General features: G+C 39.2%; 1 protein-coding gene across 1 annotated transcript in view; it reads left to right on the top strand.

Moving 5' to 3' along the window:
• Window positions 1-375: 375 nt before the first annotated feature.
• GLT1D1 (glycosyltransferase 1 domain containing 1) overlaps window positions 376-19,466 on the top strand; it is a 54,662-nt gene continuing 35,571 nt past the window's right edge. The window contains exons 1-4 of the mRNA XM_086623595.1: window positions 376-443; window positions 8,533-8,681; window positions 12,045-12,150; window positions 16,261-16,312. Coding sequence (XP_086479721.1) covers window positions 376-443; window positions 8,533-8,681; window positions 12,045-12,150; window positions 16,261-16,312 — 375 coding nt within the window. The remainder of the gene's footprint in view (window positions 444-8,532; window positions 8,682-12,044; window positions 12,151-16,260; window positions 16,313-19,466) is intronic.

Below are 19,466 nucleotides of genomic sequence, written 5' to 3'. Positions count from 1 at the left end.
TTCTCTCTGTTCCTGCGCTGAATATGAACCCCCTCCATGGGAGACACGTGGCGACTGTGGTGCAGCTGAGGAACTGCCCAACCTTCCCATGATGTTCTTCTTAACTCCAGCCTTCTCCAAGGCCATGATTTGTGACTGTTCCATGAAAATACACGGCGCTATTCAGAGGCAGGGGAAGGGGCCCAAGCCCACCGGCGCAAGGCGCAGAGCCTGGCTCTGCAGCCAAGTGCTCTCCGACCGGGGACACCCGGCAAGGGCGCGACCGTCCCCTCACCAGGGCCGAAGCTGCGGCAGGTGACACGCCCGCCCCGCCGCGCCGTTTCTGGGAGGTGCGGGAGGTGCTCCCGCGCGGGCGGGCGGGCGGGAGGGGCCGCCATGAGGCTGCTCCTGCTGGCGTGCCTGCGGGCGCAGACCGGCAACGCCACCACCGCCGCCAGGATACAGTAAGTGCCCCCCAGCCCCGCGGGGCGGGCGCGGAGGGGACCCTCGCCGCCTGCCTGCCCGCAGCGTCCCCGCCAACCCCCCGGGATTGCCGCCGCCGCTCCTACCGGCGCTCCCGGCTCACCGGCGAGCCGGCAGGGGGGCGGGGCCGGCCCTCCCTCCCCGCCGCGCCGAGGCCGCCGCAGCCGTTCCCGGCGGGAAGAGGGGGCTCGGCGGGGCTGCTCCCGGGGCTGCGCGGCGGGGGCCGCTGCCGCGGGGCTGGGGCAGGGGCGGCGGGGGCCGCCCGCCATTCGCTGCCCCCGCCGGCGCACGGAGGCGGTGTCTCTCCCGCCTGGGCCGCGGGGATGGCGGCTGCGGGCGATGTGTGAGGGGGTGGGTGGCCGAGCGCCGAGGCGGGCCCTCCCCGGGGGACGCGCCGCTTGCGGGGAGCCGGGGCCTGCGGGCGGTGGGGCCGAGCCCGCGGCCGGCGTGAGGGGCTGCCCCCACCGCGGCTGTGCGGCGGCTCTGCCTGGGCAGAGTGTCCCCCCTTGTCCGCGCTGCTGGGGAGAGGGGGAGCCCAGGGGTTCACCGCTGCCAAAAAGCCCGAGCCAGCCCCAGGGACCTTGCTGCCCAGGGCCGTGTGCCGGCACAGCAGCAGCTCGCCCTGCGGGGCGACCCGGGCTCACCCGACCGGAGCGGAGGTCCCCCCCGCCAGCCGCCCGCGGAGCCCTGGTGGTGCCGCGGGTTTCCGGAGCGCTGCCCGCTTTGGGAAATACTGGAATAGGGTGGGAAGTGGGCGCGAAGAGCCGTGGGCTCGGGAGCGCCGGTGCACGGAGCTGTCCCGCAGCTGCTCCGGTTCGTGTCCCCGCTGCGGGCATCCAACGTGCGGCTTTCGTGGGGCTGTGGGCGTCCATCCGGAGCGCTCTGAAGTTGTCTGGTCGAACAGAACTGCATAAATACATAATATTCTTAACATCCCCCTTTAACTTTTTCTATGAAATGTGGAAAAAGAACGTGGCTGACAGCGTTTCTGGAGGCTTTGCTGTGCGTGGGAGCTTTGGGTTTTTTTTAAAAAAAAAAGTCACCATAAAAAATGAAACAATTTATCAATGGTTTTGTCCTTCTGTGGCCCAAAATAAGGACTTGGTTGGTTTTTACTTGTCGAAGAGTCATCCGCAGCTTAGTTGCTCTTAGGATGAATCACTTGGGAGAGCCTTATCACAGAATCACAGAATGGTTTGGGTTGGAAGGGACCTCAAAGATCATCTAGTTCCAACCCCCCTGCCATGGGCAGGGAAACCCTCCACTACACCAGGTTGCTCAAAGCCTCATCCAACCTGGCCTTGAACACTTCCAGGGATGGGGCATCTACAACTTTCCTGGACAACCTGTTCTAGTGCCTCACCACCCTCAGAGTGAAAAATTTCTTCCTTATATGTAATCTAAATCTGCCCTCTTTCAGTTTAAATCCATTGCCCCTTCTGCTATTACAAGTTTTCCCTGGCTTGATCTGCATATTATCACACTTTTAATGTTATACGTACAAACAGTCCTCTGGCATTGCTTAAGTTTGCACATTAGTCGTGTCATGCCAGGTTCCGTCGTAGATTCGTGCAGGGCTACTCTGTGTGTAAGGGAGCGGTGGAACGTACCTGCTGCATCATGCCAGTCACCCAGGCATTGAAGATATAAACCAAATGGAGCATAAAGATCAGAGAAAGCTGAAGTTTTGTGTCTTTAAAAAGAATAGTTACTGATAAAATGTTGAGATAAAGCAAACACATTCTTATGTTTATAAAACACATTTTTTTACCTGTACATGTCAGTACAGAGTTCCTGTATAGTGGTTTGTGTGGCATTTTGCATTTCCTTTCATTTCTCATTTTTTTGCTCTCACTGGATAATGCAAAAGTAGTTATTCTTGGGGAGGTCTATGCTTATTCTTTGTCCATAAGATTATTTCTTCTATCTTTACAAATTAAATATTCACTTACATTCATCTTCCATGTCAAAATAAGGAAAGTCAGACAAACATTTAGACCATGGAGCCGTTCAAGGGTAATCTAGTGGAAAGCTGGTTTTGCATTATTTCTCGTTAAACTAAGCCTGAATAAGCCAGACAAACAAATGTCCACAGATTATTTTATTTTAAATTGTCTTTTAAATAAACGGAGATTGATTACGATCATGTGAACATACTGCATCCAGACACGGGGTTTAGCAAGGTGCCTTTCTGTGAGTCACTGTAACCAGCAATTTTTGTTAGCCTTCTCCAGCTGTGACTCGTGCATGGTGCCCTGAGCTGATGTGGTTTAGTATGAAGAGGGCATGGGCTTGGTGAGATGCAACAGCTCAGTTGACAGATGCTTTAACATATTACTGTGTTAACGCCATCATTTGCAGCTATGTGAGCACATCTGCAGAGATCTGTGTAGAGTGCACCAACTTGCTTTAGCATCCTGTTGCTTTACAGGCATACCTTGTACAAAGTGGATGCTGCCTTCTCGTGCACATAGACCTTAAAACAGAAAGAAATAATGAGTGAAAAGTCGATTTAATTTACGTTCACAGTAAAGGTGGATAAAGGATTCTAATAGAAATAGCATTAGCAGTAAGGATTCTAATAGAAATAGCAGTAACTTACGTCATGTTCATTTGCTACCTTATCACCTACCGTAAATGTTATTTATAGTAATAATATAAATGAGTCCATTTAGGAAAAAGAAATCTGACCAGGAAAAAAAGTAGAGTATTAGCTAGCAATTAAATCCATCTTCCTGACTAAAAGACTGGTCAAGTGACAGCTATCACTAAAACCATCCTGTGCAGGTACTTCCATCTAATACTAGTTTTCTTAGGACTTTATGCCATTTAAAAAAAAAAAATAACCTACATGTATGGCCAAAGGCTCGAGGATGTCGCTTCTCCCACTAATCTGTCACATGTGAGGTTAAATGCATACGGTAACCTTTGTAATGTATGTGTTAATACACAGAAAATATATATTCCAATTAATATTGGCTTCAGTTGTATCCGCTTATGAATTTATTTGTTCAATCTTTTTTTTTTATATATTGAACCATGGCAACTTTTGGTTAAGTATAAATGAAACAATGAAGTTGCCTCCAGGTTGGACACTTGCCAGCATAGATTAATTTTGTTGCTTAATATTACTGGGTATACTATGTTTATGATATTACAGCTGTTCCTGTAACTGCTTCATCTTTTAATAAATAAGATATTCATTTCCTGAGTTTAAAGTAACCAGCGACAAAGATACCAGAATCTAATTTGGCTAGAAATCCGCTTGCTAAAACAAGTCATATAATGAATGTGCTGTGGGTTTTATTCATATTGGTGTGCACAATCTTTAATCACTTTAGAAAACATGAGCAATGAGTAGAGGATAAAACACTAAGTGGAAATCTTTGGTCAGGCTGCCATTCTTCAGCCTTAGAAATGAGGTCAAAAAGGGTGTTAGGAAAGAAAATAAATGAATCTTGTCTGTCCCTTGAAATGTTCTGTTCATCTTTTACTACTTGGTAGTAAGGAAGAAGAGAAATCTTGAATTAGTTGGTTAATTAGAAAGATTTAGATGAAGTATTTTGTCAATATGTAAATATCTTTTAGAGAGGGAGAGATTGTTCCGGTTCTCATTGGAAATGGGGCAGTTGAGATAACCATTCTGTAAATCTCCAGGTAATCAACTGCAAGAGAATAAAATCCACACGTTCAGGAATGCTTATCATTCCTCTTTACAATTATTTTCCAGTTTAGATGTTTTTTGGAGTACTTCTGAGCCCCAACTTTTCTTCTATTGAGTCTTGCCCTATCTGCTCCCATTAAAATCACACAGAAGAGCACTTGTGCAGCAGGAGATCCTCTTCTGGTAGATCTCCATGGTAGATCATAAGAAGGCTTTTACCTGCGTACATCTGTTTGCACAGGTGCTGGCAAATTCCTGCTGTTGTTTGCGTGGCCATTCCCAGAGCAGGACAGCTGCAAGGCAGGCGTTCATCCTCCACCTTTGGAACTGGGATGTGATCGTTTACATGACCTGCACTTCATGTGTGCTGCATCCCAACATGCCTTGCACGGCCAGACCTATTTATAAGGCAGGATTAAACTTTGCAGAGGTATTTTGTCCTTCCAAAGGGCAGTTACTGACTTCAGGACATAGAGACAGAGGATTCTCTTCCCATTTTCTCTCAGATTTTTAATTTTTGTTCTTATTCACAGTGGATTTTATTCATGCTTCTTTCAAGCCAACACAATTTATCTGTGTGGTTTAAAGGAGAAGTTTGAGAAAGAACTAAAATGAAGAATACTTTCACAAGTATGAAAAAAATAATTTACAAAGAAAATGAAGAAGATCAAGCAGGGTTTCAACTCCTGAAATTCCATCAATGTCAGTGGGAATTGCGAGTATTCAGCTCTGGCTGAGTTTCAGTAAAGGCAGTGGAAGTGACTCTGCTCATTTAATAAACTTTGAATCCTGCTGCATAGATTTAACAATAGTTGATGCATAGCTGCTTTACAGAATAGACAGCCTATTGAAAGAGATAATTAATATTTTTGTATGAAGCCTATTTGGTGCCATTCAAGAAGTGTCAGTGTATCTACCTACCAGGAACTTTTTGGCCATCAAACATTCTTTGTCTGCAAGTAAGTCCATTGAAATATCAGTAGCAGATTAGAACATAAATGTTTTTGAGAGGAAGACATCGGAGAAAATAAAACAAGTTTCAAAACTATAGCACCTCAGAAGTAAGCTTACTTTTAACTTGCTCGTGTCTTAGCTACAGCCATACTGTGTTAGGAGCTATAAAACTGTTTCTGTATATGAAGACCTGTGAACTATAGATTCAGGTTGAAGGAGGGAAGACTGCTTCCCAGGATGAGTGAGAAGTAGTAATCAATGATGTAGGAAATAAAAAAATGAAATGTTGTAAAACATTGCCTGTTAGTTCATAGTTGGGTTGTAGAAAAATGTTTTTCTGTAGGAATCTTTTAAAAAGTGCAAACATGTCAGAAAAGGGTTGTATCTTTTAGCAATATCCCTCTGCGTACAGCATAGATCCAGAGCAGACATTTATAAGTTTCACTTATAAGCCTCATGATTTCCAAAGAATGTAAAAAATATAACAAAAAAAAAAGAGGATTTCCCTGAATACTCAAATCAGTAGGGTTGGGAAGTATTTTTTCCAATATTCAGGTGTGTATAAGCATCCTAGTGTAAGCAGTGACTAATATAATGTACTCTAAGAAATGATCTTTCAAACTTACTGAATGACTGAAGTTTTCTCCTGTTTGGTTACTTCTTAGGAAAACACCCAAGATCTGGAATCTGACAGCCAAACTCCGTTTTAGAAATATTATTCTCCCCAAGTAGTGGCATTGGCTCCCATGAGAATTTCTGTAGAAGCAAAAGACACGAGAGAGGGAGGCAAATTCTGGATCCAAGCAATAATCATTGGTTGTTAAGACACATACTTGGAAATTTATCTACCACATACAAAACTGTGATAGAAAATGTAGCCTTGAGATTTAGCATTTTCAGTGTTGTCTTAGATTCACAGACAGCAGGAGATGTGTTCATTTTTATTGTTCATGCAGAAAGTATTTGTTTATGAAATGGGAAAATAATGTGAATGCATAGATGCCAGGAGGAGAAAAGATGGGTAATGTATCTCTTGTGTCTTGGCTCGATTCAGGGACATCTGTGACTTCACAGACAGATCAGCCTTCAAAAAAAATCTCCCACAATATCGTTGCAGCACCCTCTTATCATATTCCTTGATAACAGCGTATGTGTGAAAATAATAGTCTGCTTTTTTTTTTGTTATAAGGATGAAAATTAATTTAGAAAATATGAAAATATCACTTTAAATTTCAGTACTTAAATACTACCCGATAACTCTGCTTCTATGCTCATATATTTCCATATATGCATGAGCTGAAGCCTATGACTAATCATGTTGAACTCAATGGTATGTTTATGGGATTAAGGCTTCTTTACATCTGGGAATTTGAATACTCTGGGAATAATTTGATAATTTTTCCTTCTTAAGCTGTATGCAAAATTTTTACATGCTCCTGAGTCATTATGTGTAGAAAAAAAATTGAAGTAATAGAGATGATCCACAACTGATGAGCCTTTGGAACACTTGAAGGGGTTCCCCTCTACTGCACAAACAGCTGTCATTCAGCTGTGAGATTTGGAGCTGTGGAAGCTGTGAAGGAAAGGAAAGTATTCATTCCTAGTATATTAAAAAAAAAACCGATGCTTTAGATCGAAATTCCTAGCTGAGTTTCTTGACTCCTGATGTCCTAAGAGATGTATTTTCGAATTAATTGTAACATGCAGTCATATTGCTTGTACCTGATAGTGATTTATGGTAATTGGAATACGGATGGGAAAAAAATCTTTTAGATTATTTAATGAGCACCTGTGAAATTACGGTATGCATGTGCGAGCATCCCCAACATTTGCCCGAGAGATTTTTCTTTCCACAGCTGTGAGATTTGGGCATCATTACTTAGATATAAATTGAGAGCCTCTCTCAAGAGGCAAGCAGGTACTTGGTACAAGTTCATGGGACAACTGATGTAAATAATTACTCAACAGTGTAAATAAGGAACTTACGTTCTGGCTGTATTTTATTATTTATTAGTACTTATTATAATTTATTGGTTTTGTTTTAAAGAGGGAAGTTAAAAGTAAAATGAGTTTCTTTTTAGAAGAAGGAAGAAATACAGCACCATATGTTGTGCCAATGGAGCTCTGTCTGATATAGTGCTAATACATTCCTTCCAAGGCCTCCAGACATTTTACAACATTTTTAGCACCAATTTCGGCAGTAATGACTAACTTCTGCAGGACAGAAAATTACTTTCCTTCAGAGGACATGAAATGATCAGGAAAGGAAAGAGACGACATTATCCAAGACATCATTGAGTTAGCAGGATTTTAATGCCAGAACAATTAATATGCTATGAGAAGTAAATCAACTGGGACAATATGTAATAAGCAGAAAACATTCTTGAGGTCTTTTTATACTATTGAAAACGCAAACACTACGTGTCAGCAGATACAGTGTGCTAGGTTTTATCAAAACATGGATTTTCTTCTGTATGTTTTTTGGCTGATGTCATTGGAAACAGTGATAACTGATTCTGGTTTCAGTGAGAGGAATTATGAGCCTAGAGTGTAAGAGAAAAGACTGAAACAAAGCTCACCGAAATGCCTGAAGTAAAGCTCACTCTAATCAATCAGTTTCTTGACTTTGGCAGTCTTCTAATCAATGTTTTAATGTGAGGAACCACTCTATATAAAGATGAATGGATAAGCTGACACTACAGTAGGGGGGGTTTGTTGTTGATTGTTTTTCCTTTTTTTTTTTCTTTTTAACAATTGAGATTTTTTTTTTAAAAAAAAAAGACTGTGTAAGTATTTGTGTAATTACTTTTGTGTAGTTTTTTTTCTTATACTTCAATTTTCCTGTGCCTGTTGTACAAATGGGTGAACTAAGACAAGAAGCAATTAAACCCACAATCAAGCAGAAAACTCTCCAGGTATTTTTATGTATTGATTTTTTTGCCCCTGCAAACATTTTTTTGCATGTTCTATGTTTTTAGTAGCATTGATTACCTGGACATACTTGTGTTGTCGTCACTTGGTGGTCTTTCTCCAGAAAAAGGATCTGTCAGTCTCCAAGCCCAAGGTCCAACACACTCCATTCAAAAGGAGTCTTTTCAGCATATTGAGCTGAAGCTGGATTAGGGAATATCCTGATCATACTTCACTTCTGCTGATTTCCAAAGGTGGCATTGATACTTGGTAGGCTTGGACCTCAAAACAGATGCAAATTAGGTTGCTTGGAAGTGTGACTGTGACTTCACAATGGTGAAGTTAACAAATACTTTCCAAGAAAAAAAGCACCTTGTAAATAGCTCCATGGTTGCTTGAACAAAATTAGCATAAAGGTGAGTGTTGGAGCAAAAAATATTAAGTAAAAACATTTTGGTTAAGCTTATTTGATATACTGACATGCCTATAACATTAATAGTATTTTTTAAATTTTTTTTTCCCTATTTGTTCCAATAATGAAGGAGTCATCTACGTGCTGCAGGTCATATCTGTGTTCTTAAAGATGCTTTCATGTACGAAAGTCCAACTGAAATATCAAGTCTAACCTCCACAGACAAGTTTGATGCAGCTCTGGCCATTCATCTTTATAAAGGAGGCAGACTTCTGCAAGGTAAACCTCTTTCTATTTTGCAATAAAAATGCCTCATAAAAAGGTACTGAAAGAGAAGAGAATGAATACAGTTATAAATGGCTATAAATGTATAAACCCACATGTAAAGTAGTTGTTCCGTTTATCTGCTTGAAAAAATGTTCAGAAATGCTGAAAATCTTTCTCTGTGGGAGATCTGATCCAGAAAGTGGAGAACTAAACAAATGTACTTTTAAAGCACATAGTGCATTTCATAATTAAGTACTTCACATTAAGATAAGAACATTCTATTAACATTAAGATACTTTCAGCAAATGTGTTCTTTCAGAAGACAATGGCTTGGCGAAGTAGAGCTGAGGTCAAACAGAAGAAAGCAGAGAGGCTAATTTGATTTTTCTGCTCAAAAGTGAGTCAGGGTTTTTTGGACATGAAATAACTTTGAGATGTCATTCATGTCAGCCAAACTGTAGGAGACAGGATGTTATCAGGCAAATAATAAAATTTTCTATTGTATCTAGCCATGTAGAACAAAATTTTAGCCTGCCATTAATGATACGCTAGAATCACTGGCTTTCAAAATTACAGACACTGTCACCTACTGAAATTGCAAGTGTGTGTCCGTATTTAAGATCACATTTGTATTGTACAAATCTGTTCACTTGGACAAAGCTACATAATTTGATACTTGCATCACATCTCAGTATAAGTTGTGCTGTGCTAGTTTTCAGACTTCAGAAGTCCCCCTGTAATTTGTCCTGGTGGGTTTTCAGAAAGCCTGGATTATTATGTTTGGCATGCTTGTGTATCTTTTCTCACAAAGGAGCTCTGATTTCGGTAAGGATCCTATAATACAAATAAAAAAAAAAATCTGTAAGATGATCTTTGCGAATATATGTATTAAGACTTCTCATGTTGGAATGTAGAGATGATTGTTTTTGTGACGAGACCTAGAATTGTTTTAGAGAAGTCTTATGGAATGTTTTACAACGATTTCTTCTTTTTTTTTTTTTTTTTGCTGAGGAGCAAAAGATAAGGCTGGATTTTAAATGTCTAAATGTAAAACTTTATTGCAGTTCTGACTTGCATAGCATTGCCTGAGTGCTGCTGCTATTAGCTTTTCAAAATCCCAAGCAACCTACAAAGCCTGATACTTGATTTACAAAAGCTCTGTAATTTAAATAAGTCAGAGTCACACTGTTTCAAAAAGCATCTGCAATAACTGAAAGAAAAATAAAACAGAAATCTGTGAAAAGCAAGACAGAAAGTAGTACGATTGCTGGGATGATGCTACTCAAAGTGTAAAAGTTATTGTAGACTTCTTGAAGGAAAAAAGTGATTCAGAGGACATTCCTGATTCTTGTAACATTTAATCTTTCCATTCTCTATATTAAGAAATATCTTAAAGAAATTTAGTGATTACAATCATACTACCATTACTACCATACTACTCATCCTGAAAACTTTGTTTACATGAATAGGGATGTATGATCAGCACATGTAATAAATGACATGACAGTTATTTATTTTTTATTTTATTACAAAGGAAATATATATTTTATATTGTATTAGAGAAAGTCATTCTCTGGAAATAAGTGCTGTGGTGCTTTAATAGTGCACATTAATTCTCTTCACCTAGAAATATTAGAGTATAATATCTAAAAATGCCAAGAAAAGTCTTTATGTAGCCAGAATGGCAATTAGTCTTTCATTCTTTTTGTTTGTTCTTTCATTTAATAATGAGAAAATTAGCAATGCTAATAAATCCTCATCTTACAGCTCACTTAATTTTCAGATATCAATGTGAAACATATAATATGTTTTCTATCTTTATCAGCATACTATTTCATTCTTCATTTGCGTGAAGATTTCCTTATGTGCTTGTTTTTAACCACCATCTTAATTACAAGAGTTCACTGAATTTAACCTATAATTACCCCTCCACCCCCTAGGACACTGTGAGCAACTATAGAAAATGTCACCAATAGTTTTCACAGCCAGGAACATTCAAGGTCAGTTACATTATCTCTCAAAAGGAAGAACCTCCATCAATCCAGTAAGCTCTAGTGCTCTGCTCTTGGTGCAGTGCTGAGGACACTGTTGTCTACTGAGTCCTTGATCCCTCTCCCCTTCCTTCCAATACCAAAAGATAAAAAACAAAGCCTATTTTCTGCCTTTCTTGATACACAGCAGATAGTGGCAATATAGCCTGACTGCTTGTTCTTGTTCACAGGCAGTAGGAAACCTTGGCTTCATCTGTTAACAGCCAACTGAAACCTGCAAAATCCCCAAAATTCGTCACCTTAATGACAGGTTTTTTGGACTGTGTTACCGGAGATAGTTTTAAATTCCAACTGGCACTGCAGTTTTGCAAAAGAAACAATGTTCTGCATGTAGTAATGAGGCACCATGAGGCTTAATGTGGTGTAAAACTGACCACTTAATCGTTTTCAGTGCTAAACAATCAACAGTAAACGCTGGTCTCCTATCTTGATTAGTTTAAGGGGAGAACACTACTGGTAACTTGTCAGTTACTAAAAATAACCTCACTCCAAGAAGAGGATTTTACACTACAGTTGGCTTTTTTATTTTTGTCTAAGTTGTCTTTAATTTTGTCCATGGAAATCCAGCCGCTGTTAGCATAGAAGTGCTACTCTACCATATCCTGGTGGCTTTACCTTTAGGCAAATATGAATTTATTCTGATGCTGTGTATCAAAACTAGGCTTTTACCAGAGCACAGACACCACTAGGATATATATGCTTTCGTTGATACTCTGGAATTTGTATGTTGATAAGGTCTTGTGTACACACTGTCCCCCAGCCAACATGCCTTCATCTGCTTTTAATGTTCTGAGCACTGTAAGGCATCCTAAAACAACTTTCATAACTTAGGTGATCATAGAAGTTCTTGGAACAACCAATTATAAACTCATAATTTCAGTAAACAACTTTTCAGGATGATCATCCAAACCACTGTATTGGAATGCTTGAGGGGGGAGTGAATGAGTGGCTGAGGCTACATACCTGGGATCAAACTTTGCAATACTGCATCTTATTAAAATCTGAATAACATTTAAAATATATATGCTATTTGGTGGGCTGCCAGGTGTAAAAACTAATTGATGATTTTTACTAAGCATGCAAAAGGCAAAGAAAATCTCATAGCTACACAATAGACTGACATGCTGTGAAAGTGCGCAGTTATTGTATGGGATTTTTTAGTGCCAAACCCATAAAAATTCAAGTTTCTCCAGGTTGCTTTTTCAAAGGCTTTTGCTTACTTATGTGATACAGTATTACCTATATACTTTTTCTCTGTGATGTCCCCTTCTAGTCATTACCTTGACGTGTTGGTCAACTTCTCATCATAGTCATTCCTTTGCAGGTAGCAGAATTCCTTTCGGAATCATCTTTGGTGGGACAGATATAAATGAAGATACCAAATGTGAAGAGAAACATCGTGTAATGGGAGCAGTGCTAGGAGAAGCCAGGTAAAAGCATGTGTGAAAGTTTTATGACAGGAAATTGCATTTTTATAGTAGCAGATCTTTTAGGAACTATTCCATAAATGCTTAGAGTCTCTGGGAGATGTGTAGGCCAGCGGTCAAAGGATAGACTACTTGAAATCCCTGTGATCTCTGCACACTATTTTATAATTCAGTGATGGAAGTAGAACAGTTTCTTCATAAAATATAGTCTATGTGTAGTCTATTCATGTTATATTTTCTCTGTTACAATCATCTCATCATATTTGTCTGTGTAAGAGTTGGCAGAGGTAGTGCTGAAACTTGGTCTCTTGGGCTGTAAATTTTCAAAAAGACTCAAATGCCATTAAAAACTAATGAAATCTGTGCTCTTGCTAACTAATCCTGTGCTTTGTCTACTGAATCATAACTGTTTTCCAGAATAATAGAGCTATGCATGTGATAAGGATATAAAATTCTAAGGCAAGTAAAAGAAATGAGAAGAATAATAGCAAGAATACTTAACCTGGGATTCGGCAGCATATTGCTCTGTAGAATATTCTACTTTATGGGTAGACATTATAAAGACAACCTTTGATGGTTCGTGTCACTGTGGACTGATGGCAGGGATGGCTCTACTGCTACCTCTCTTCCTCTCCTCCTTTCTCTCGTGGCTGTGCGACCCACCCTTCCTTGTGCCAGGATCGGACTGCTTTCTGAGCAGGTTTAACTCACTAAATGGCAAAACGTTTGGCTTTTTTTTTTTTTTTTCTGGATTAGTGTTTTACCACTTTAATAAGAAAAGTCAGCTTGTGGAAGGATGGAAGAAGGATGACTTTTTGGTGGCAGCAAGCTGCTAAAGCAGGTCGCTCAGCCCTGTGGAACTATACTGTGACTGGTGACTTGAGTATTCTGAAGAGTCATTACTCCAGAATTGAGCTCTGCATAAGCGAAAGGGGTCCCTGCATGTACTAGGTGTGATAAAATTTAAGCATCTAGAACGTCTTATCAAATCCAGTGGTACTGCTTACATACTTTAGCAGAGCTTAAATATCTTGCTGAACAGAGCTTGCTCAGGATATTATCTCTGTTCATCACAGCACTCTAGCTAAGACAGGTAACTACAGTGGTTCAGATACGGCAGTATGGATTTTGGTTCATGTTCGCAGTGAGGAAATGCGTGCAGAATGTGTAGCAGGCTTGTATCTCGTGGTTTTATCTTTGCTAATACCACTGTATGTTCTAGCTCTTATTAGCTAACTGGACGTTGGCATAGATATGCTGTTCTGTCTATAGTGCCCTATAAAATGTGGTAGGTAAACAGATTTTAAAGACAGCATTTAATCACACTCATTGAAAAATCATTAGGGAATGTTCTTACGTCTTAGTGTGACTTGTAGTTGAAAAGTAACTTAAGGCCCCATTCAAGAAAAAAATTATATACTTGTTTACTTTTGTTATCAAATAATCAGAAGTTATTCTTTAAACAGGTCTGAACGAAGAAAAAAATAAATCTAATATGTAGCTTAAATTTCAGCACTGCGCAAAAAGATAAGTATAAAACCCAAAAATCTCTGAGTGTCTCCATTTCATCCACTTCTGTGTTTAAGATATTATTTGTCACAAATATAGCTAATGCAGCTTATGCAAAAACTGTGCTTTACTGAATGTTTTTTTAATGATAATTAAGTTAGGAACTTGAAGTATAATTTAGCAGCTTGGATTTCCTATGATGTTTCCAAATATATTACTGCATATATTACTGCATCCTTCTGCAGTTTGTAATATTTCCTCTGCTACCGGAAAAGTAATTCAGTTTTCTAGAAGTTATTCTGAAAGGATCTCTTCTCCAATATTATCACTAGTATTATTCATTGCATAGTTATTAAAAGAAAAATTGATTTTTTTTTTCTTTATTGATTGCGGAATTCTAGACAGAAAGTACCATGAATTGTAGATTACTTGTCCAGTACAATATACCACTACATTCCATAAAACAGAGTATTGAACACTGTCTAGCCTTATAATGAGTGTTTCATTTTTAATCAAATTCCTCTAAATGGTGGTTGTACTCCTCTAGGGTGTTTTTTTTCTATTGAATAGTATTTTGTAGACTTAGGAGCAACAGTTTTTTCTGCTTGTTAATGTGATATATTGAAAGTATAATTGCAAAAACTGGAAAGGGAGCATGTGCAACTTGACAAAACAAGCATTTACAAAGGCTTTAATAACCGTAAAGCTGTCAAGTTGTATATGTGAAATTCATTGTAGTACCATAAAGCACATACTACAAAAGAAATGTATGGGAATAAGGTTCGTTTCAACAAATGAAAGCGGGAGTTATAATTCAGCATTTATGTGACTTCTAATGAATGATTATGATTTCATGTCCTCAAATTATAACATAACGTCTCCAATGGAAAAACACTATTCTGGTTGTGACTTAGCAATGTGCTTCCCCTTTAACCATTGAGATATCATAGGGCTGGCTCAGGACAGAAACATTACACTGATTCTATGAAAAATAAACACTGAATCGTAAGTGTAATATGTGATAAACTCTGTTTTATATTCAATATCTATAAAAAAAGAATTTTGCTGAGCAGACACATTGTGTCTCAAGTGAAGGAGGCATTCAACCATTTCTGTTCTACAGGACAGATAGTCTTCAGAAATGGTCATATTTGTGGTTCCAGTTAACACTAAAGTTCCATTTAAGAACAGTCAAAGCATGTGCTTCTGTTTCATCACAGCTTAAGAACTACATTGAAGCTCGGCATGTTCTTAAGATCTCTTCTGAACAGGGATTCTTTATTAACTCTGATTCCATAAAAATATCTCATATGACTTCCTGGTATTATACCAAGCTCACAGGCAGAATGACTTGTTTATCTTGCTTAGAAATCAGACTTCTGGGGCCGAAGTCTCTCTGTAATGACATACCCCAGAATGAAAACTGTTCATATCAATGCTGCTTTTAAATGGTCTCTGACATAGTTCTTCAGTTATGTGGAAGGATAGTGTACTACACACATTTCTCAAAGGCACGTAAGTAGAAGTCCAGATGAGTCATTTTAAACAGCCCTAAGGGAAAAAGTGGAAGTAAACTTGGGAATAGAATTCTCTTCTCCCTCCCAGATGAAAACCCTAGCCATTAAGTTATTTGTGTACACTTTCGTTTACTTACTCTTACTTTGACATTAAGATTTGTGTACATTACAGAGGAGGAATACATGGTGTTCATGTACTATTCTACAGTTCATTCATTTAATTGCCCTTCTCATAGCAAAGAAAAGTCTCAACCAGAGAACAATCAAAATGCCCTTCAATCAGTATCATGTCTGGTTGGTGTAATTGTCTCTGCCTGAAATGATGACTGTGGTAAATCTCATTTCTAGGCCTATTTATTATAAAGGATCACCAGGTGTCTAGCTGCAGATGCCTAACATTCAGAGCTGAGTGTTCCAGGCCTGTGAAGCTCCAAAGTTGAAGCCCAGTCACTGGATCATCTTTCTTCTTTTTTAGTTTATTTAATTCTGATGTCTTTCCAGAAGAAGAACATTTTCTCTCAGACGTTTGTTTCTCATTGACAGCTTTGACTACTTATAAGGAGAGAATACTGGGGAAAAGTTTAAAAAAAATCCATCTACTCATTTCAGTTAAACTCAGTTGCAATGAGCTGCAGGCAGTAGGACTGAGTATTGTCAAATAACACTAGTATGAAAGTGTCTGGACTTAAGATCCCTTCTTCCCTGGCCTCCTGGGTGTGAAGAAGGCTGTTGCAGCTTGCAAGGATGTAGGAACAGGAAATGTTAACTCACTACTGCAGCTGTGTATATTAATCTAGATAAACTGGGAGATGTTCCCATTATTTGGGTTTTCTCTTACTTTAAGAAATCCTCACTTTTACTGCCTAAGAGCTCTTAGTTGTAAAGCCTGAAGAGATACCATTTGTTTTACCAGTGCTTTTCTGGTAAAACAAAAAGAAAGCCTGCTTTCTGTCTTTCCATCTGTAATCATTTTAATAAGCCTTTACTCTTTGTTCTTATAAAGATTTTTTTTCTGAAGTACTTTTTTATTTTTATGTTTAAACACTTTAAGCAGATGATCCCAATTATTTTTGTCCATGTATACTAGGTTTGCAGTGGCTTTCACGATGAAAATGAAGGAACTGGCAGCAGCCGAGTGGGTATGTTTACATGATGATGGTGATGCTTATAGTATTAGCAACTGTGCATTCTCCCAAAGTGTTTTCTAAATAATGCTAGAGAATTGTAATCATCTTCATATTCTCTATTCCTGTTTTTCCTTTCAGAGAAAACATTTCCTATTTATGTACCTCGACAGGTCAAATAGATCTGGCATTTAAAAGCTGTTTAGTATCTGAAAAGAGTATGCAGCAGTTTAGGAAGTGCTGCTCTGTAACATTTTAAACTAATCATTGCTGTTGTTATCAAGTCTCTCCTGATGCCATATGCGTATATTTTTTCTTTTTGCATCATTTAATAAACTTTATGTTGACAAAATTCCACTAAACAGCTTTACTTACAATAAAGAATTTGGAAGAATAATTTGAAAATGTTTGTTTTGTCGACACTGGAAATAGAATGAACTTCTTAAGGTGATCTGCATAGCTAAAATGGAAGTTATGCTAAGCCCAGCAATATGTGATATATAGCCTTGTTGACCAGACCTTGAGGGATATGCAGCACATAAATAGCACTTAACTTTCTTAAAACTTATCTCCCCTTCTGAGAATAAACTGAAACACACTGTGCTGAATGATATATGGAAAAATAAGGAATAAAATTATTTTCATCAAACAATGTAGTGGTTAAATACATTTGGTGATGTATTTTAAGGAGATTATTTAGCCAGCAAATAACTGGCAGTAGTAATGGTTGGTTCTTTCTCTTCATTTAGTAGGTATGATTGCATTCGCTGTATTGCAAGTCTAATTCATATATTCAGTGAAATTATTTTTAGTATCTGATGCTCTTATTTGAAAATAAGAAATTTTCACCCTCATGTGGTGTAGCTGGTGGCAGACTGCCAGTGCAGAAAGTTGAGACAAATCCTTGAAGTAGACAGTCCTCAATCCTGGTTTCTGAAGAGCGGAGTAAGACAATAAAGAGCTACCAGTCGTTCGAGTACGAGGAGTACTTTTGGATAGTGTCAGGCTGCACTGGTCACCTGTGAAAAACTCCACGCCAGACAGCAGGGCTTGCTGATCCAGCTTGATGGCCCAGCTGATTTGCTGTGCAAGGTTAGCTTTCCAGCTCACTGTTGGCTAAAGACTCGTACTGGATTACAGAGAGCTGCGTTGAGCAGCAGATCCGGTGAAGGGTAAGCAGCAACTGTTTGGCTGACAGTAAGGGGAAACATACTGGGATGAAGAGAGACCAAGGCAGGACCACCATCTTCCTTCCTTGGAGGCAAGTCTGTCAAGTCCTAAAGTGAAATACCACCTGCTGATCTGTGTCTTAAATGCTGGAGTTTTCAGATCTTTTTCCACTGGTATCTTCATATAAAGGGTGAGAGCAAATGCCACATATTTACTTTCAAACAGTGAAGAATATGAATACATTTTTCCATACTTAGGTCACAGAATATTAACACTTTTTACATATTAACTCACACTAATGTGAACTGCATTATTCCTTTAATGTGTGCTTTATTAGTTACAAAGTAAATTAAGAATTTAAATTACCAACATGTAAGCAATTGCATTGTGCTCAAGGGCTGTATCTTCTAACAAATTCTTTTCTATTACATTGGATAAATTATCTTTAATTATGACGTACATAATACAGCATTTGTAATAATCTGTATTCCAAGTGAGTATGAAATACTGTAAAAGATCTTGTGCTTATGGTCAGTGTTTTATTTCAGTAGTGTAAAACTGGTGCATAAGAATTACCTAAGCCAGTTTTATTAGCATTCAATTTCATTTTTCCATTCTCCTCAAGACCATTTAAAACAAAGAACATAACAGAAAATGGATCTATAAAGTGTGACTACATCTGTCCGCTCTGTTACACAGTATTCCTGCTATTTTCTTCTTGACGATCCAAGCCCTGGCAGGATTGTATTTACTCACCGTAAGCCATTAAAGGTCCAGCAGAGCATGAAACCAGATGCTTAGCTTCAGCTTATTTTTGAAACTTAGTGGTTTTAGGGAGCTAAAAGCCTCTCTTCACCCACCAGAGTTTGAGGCAGTACTGTGCAGTATGTCAGCTGTGAGGCAAGGCTGGCTTAAGCTGCCCCCTGCCCCATCTGCTTTTTTTCCACCTTTGTTTTGCTGCGTCTATGTCCTAGTGCTGAATTTCCGCTATCCCACTTGTCCTGCAAATTTAAATCCTAAAGTTGGTCTCCAGCTTGCAATGCTATGTCCATTGTTTACGAGGCTTTTTTTTAGGATTGAAAGATCCAATATAATTTAAAATGGTACGTATTTATAAGTAAGAGAATGACTAAGAAATGTTAATTAATAAAATAACCTATTAAACATTTTTTTCTCATTTTTAAATGCTTTGAACACAAAAGTTCGTATAGCTTTTGAAAGATAAAGTCCATAGAATATCCTTAGTCTTCCACTGTAGTGTAAATATCGTTATTTTTTCCCCCACTTCATTTACGTGTGGATTTGCTGCTTGTTCATGTAGTTTTTGTGACTTAATTAATTCACTCTGATTCTCAGAAACCACCTCCTTCCCATCTGTGAACTGCTTGTTGATGATTATTCACTTTTTTAATGACTTCTTTTCTGTCCATTTCTTTTTCCAGTGCATTTTTAATAACCAAAATAGACTGTTATGATTGGGCAGTGGGCTGGAGGGGCAGGCACATAGGGGTGACAGAGGAAAAACGGAAAGTTTGCAAGTAAAAGAAAAAAAATTACTTCCTTGGCTGCTTATTTCGTGAGCTGACTGGTTCAGGGATTAGTTGCTTAACAGTTTGTCTCTGCATTAATTCGTGTTCTCCTAATACAAATTCTCTTCCTGCCTTCAAGTCATTATCCTGCAGGTGGGATTTCACAATCTGCTAAGGATGGGGTGGGGCTGGGAGAGGAGAAGGGAAGACTAACGTGCAGCTTGACACCGTGCACTGGTGTACGTGATGCTCTGCCTTGGTTAACTCTGGCTACGTTATTCCAACTACTTTCCACATTAAGAGGCAAGTCTGGATAGCAATATCTAGCTTGAAGAGTTCAGCAGTGTGTCAGCAGCGTATCCCTCCCTTCTAAAGCAGAATGGTTGGAGGGGCAATCTAGTAGTCCTTTTTCCATCTGCGCTTTAGAAGGAGCCATGGCAGGCAAATAGTGACTCAGAGAATGGCAGCCT

This window comes from Tauraco erythrolophus, chromosome 19, assembly GCF_009769465.1.
Source record: "Tauraco erythrolophus isolate bTauEry1 chromosome 19, bTauEry1.pri, whole genome shotgun sequence".
In the NCBI taxonomy this organism is placed as follows: Eukaryota; Metazoa; Chordata; class Aves; order Musophagiformes; family Musophagidae; genus Tauraco; species Tauraco erythrolophus.
Note: the sequence above shows the minus strand (reverse complement) of the source record. Positions and strands in the feature narration are given on the sequence as shown.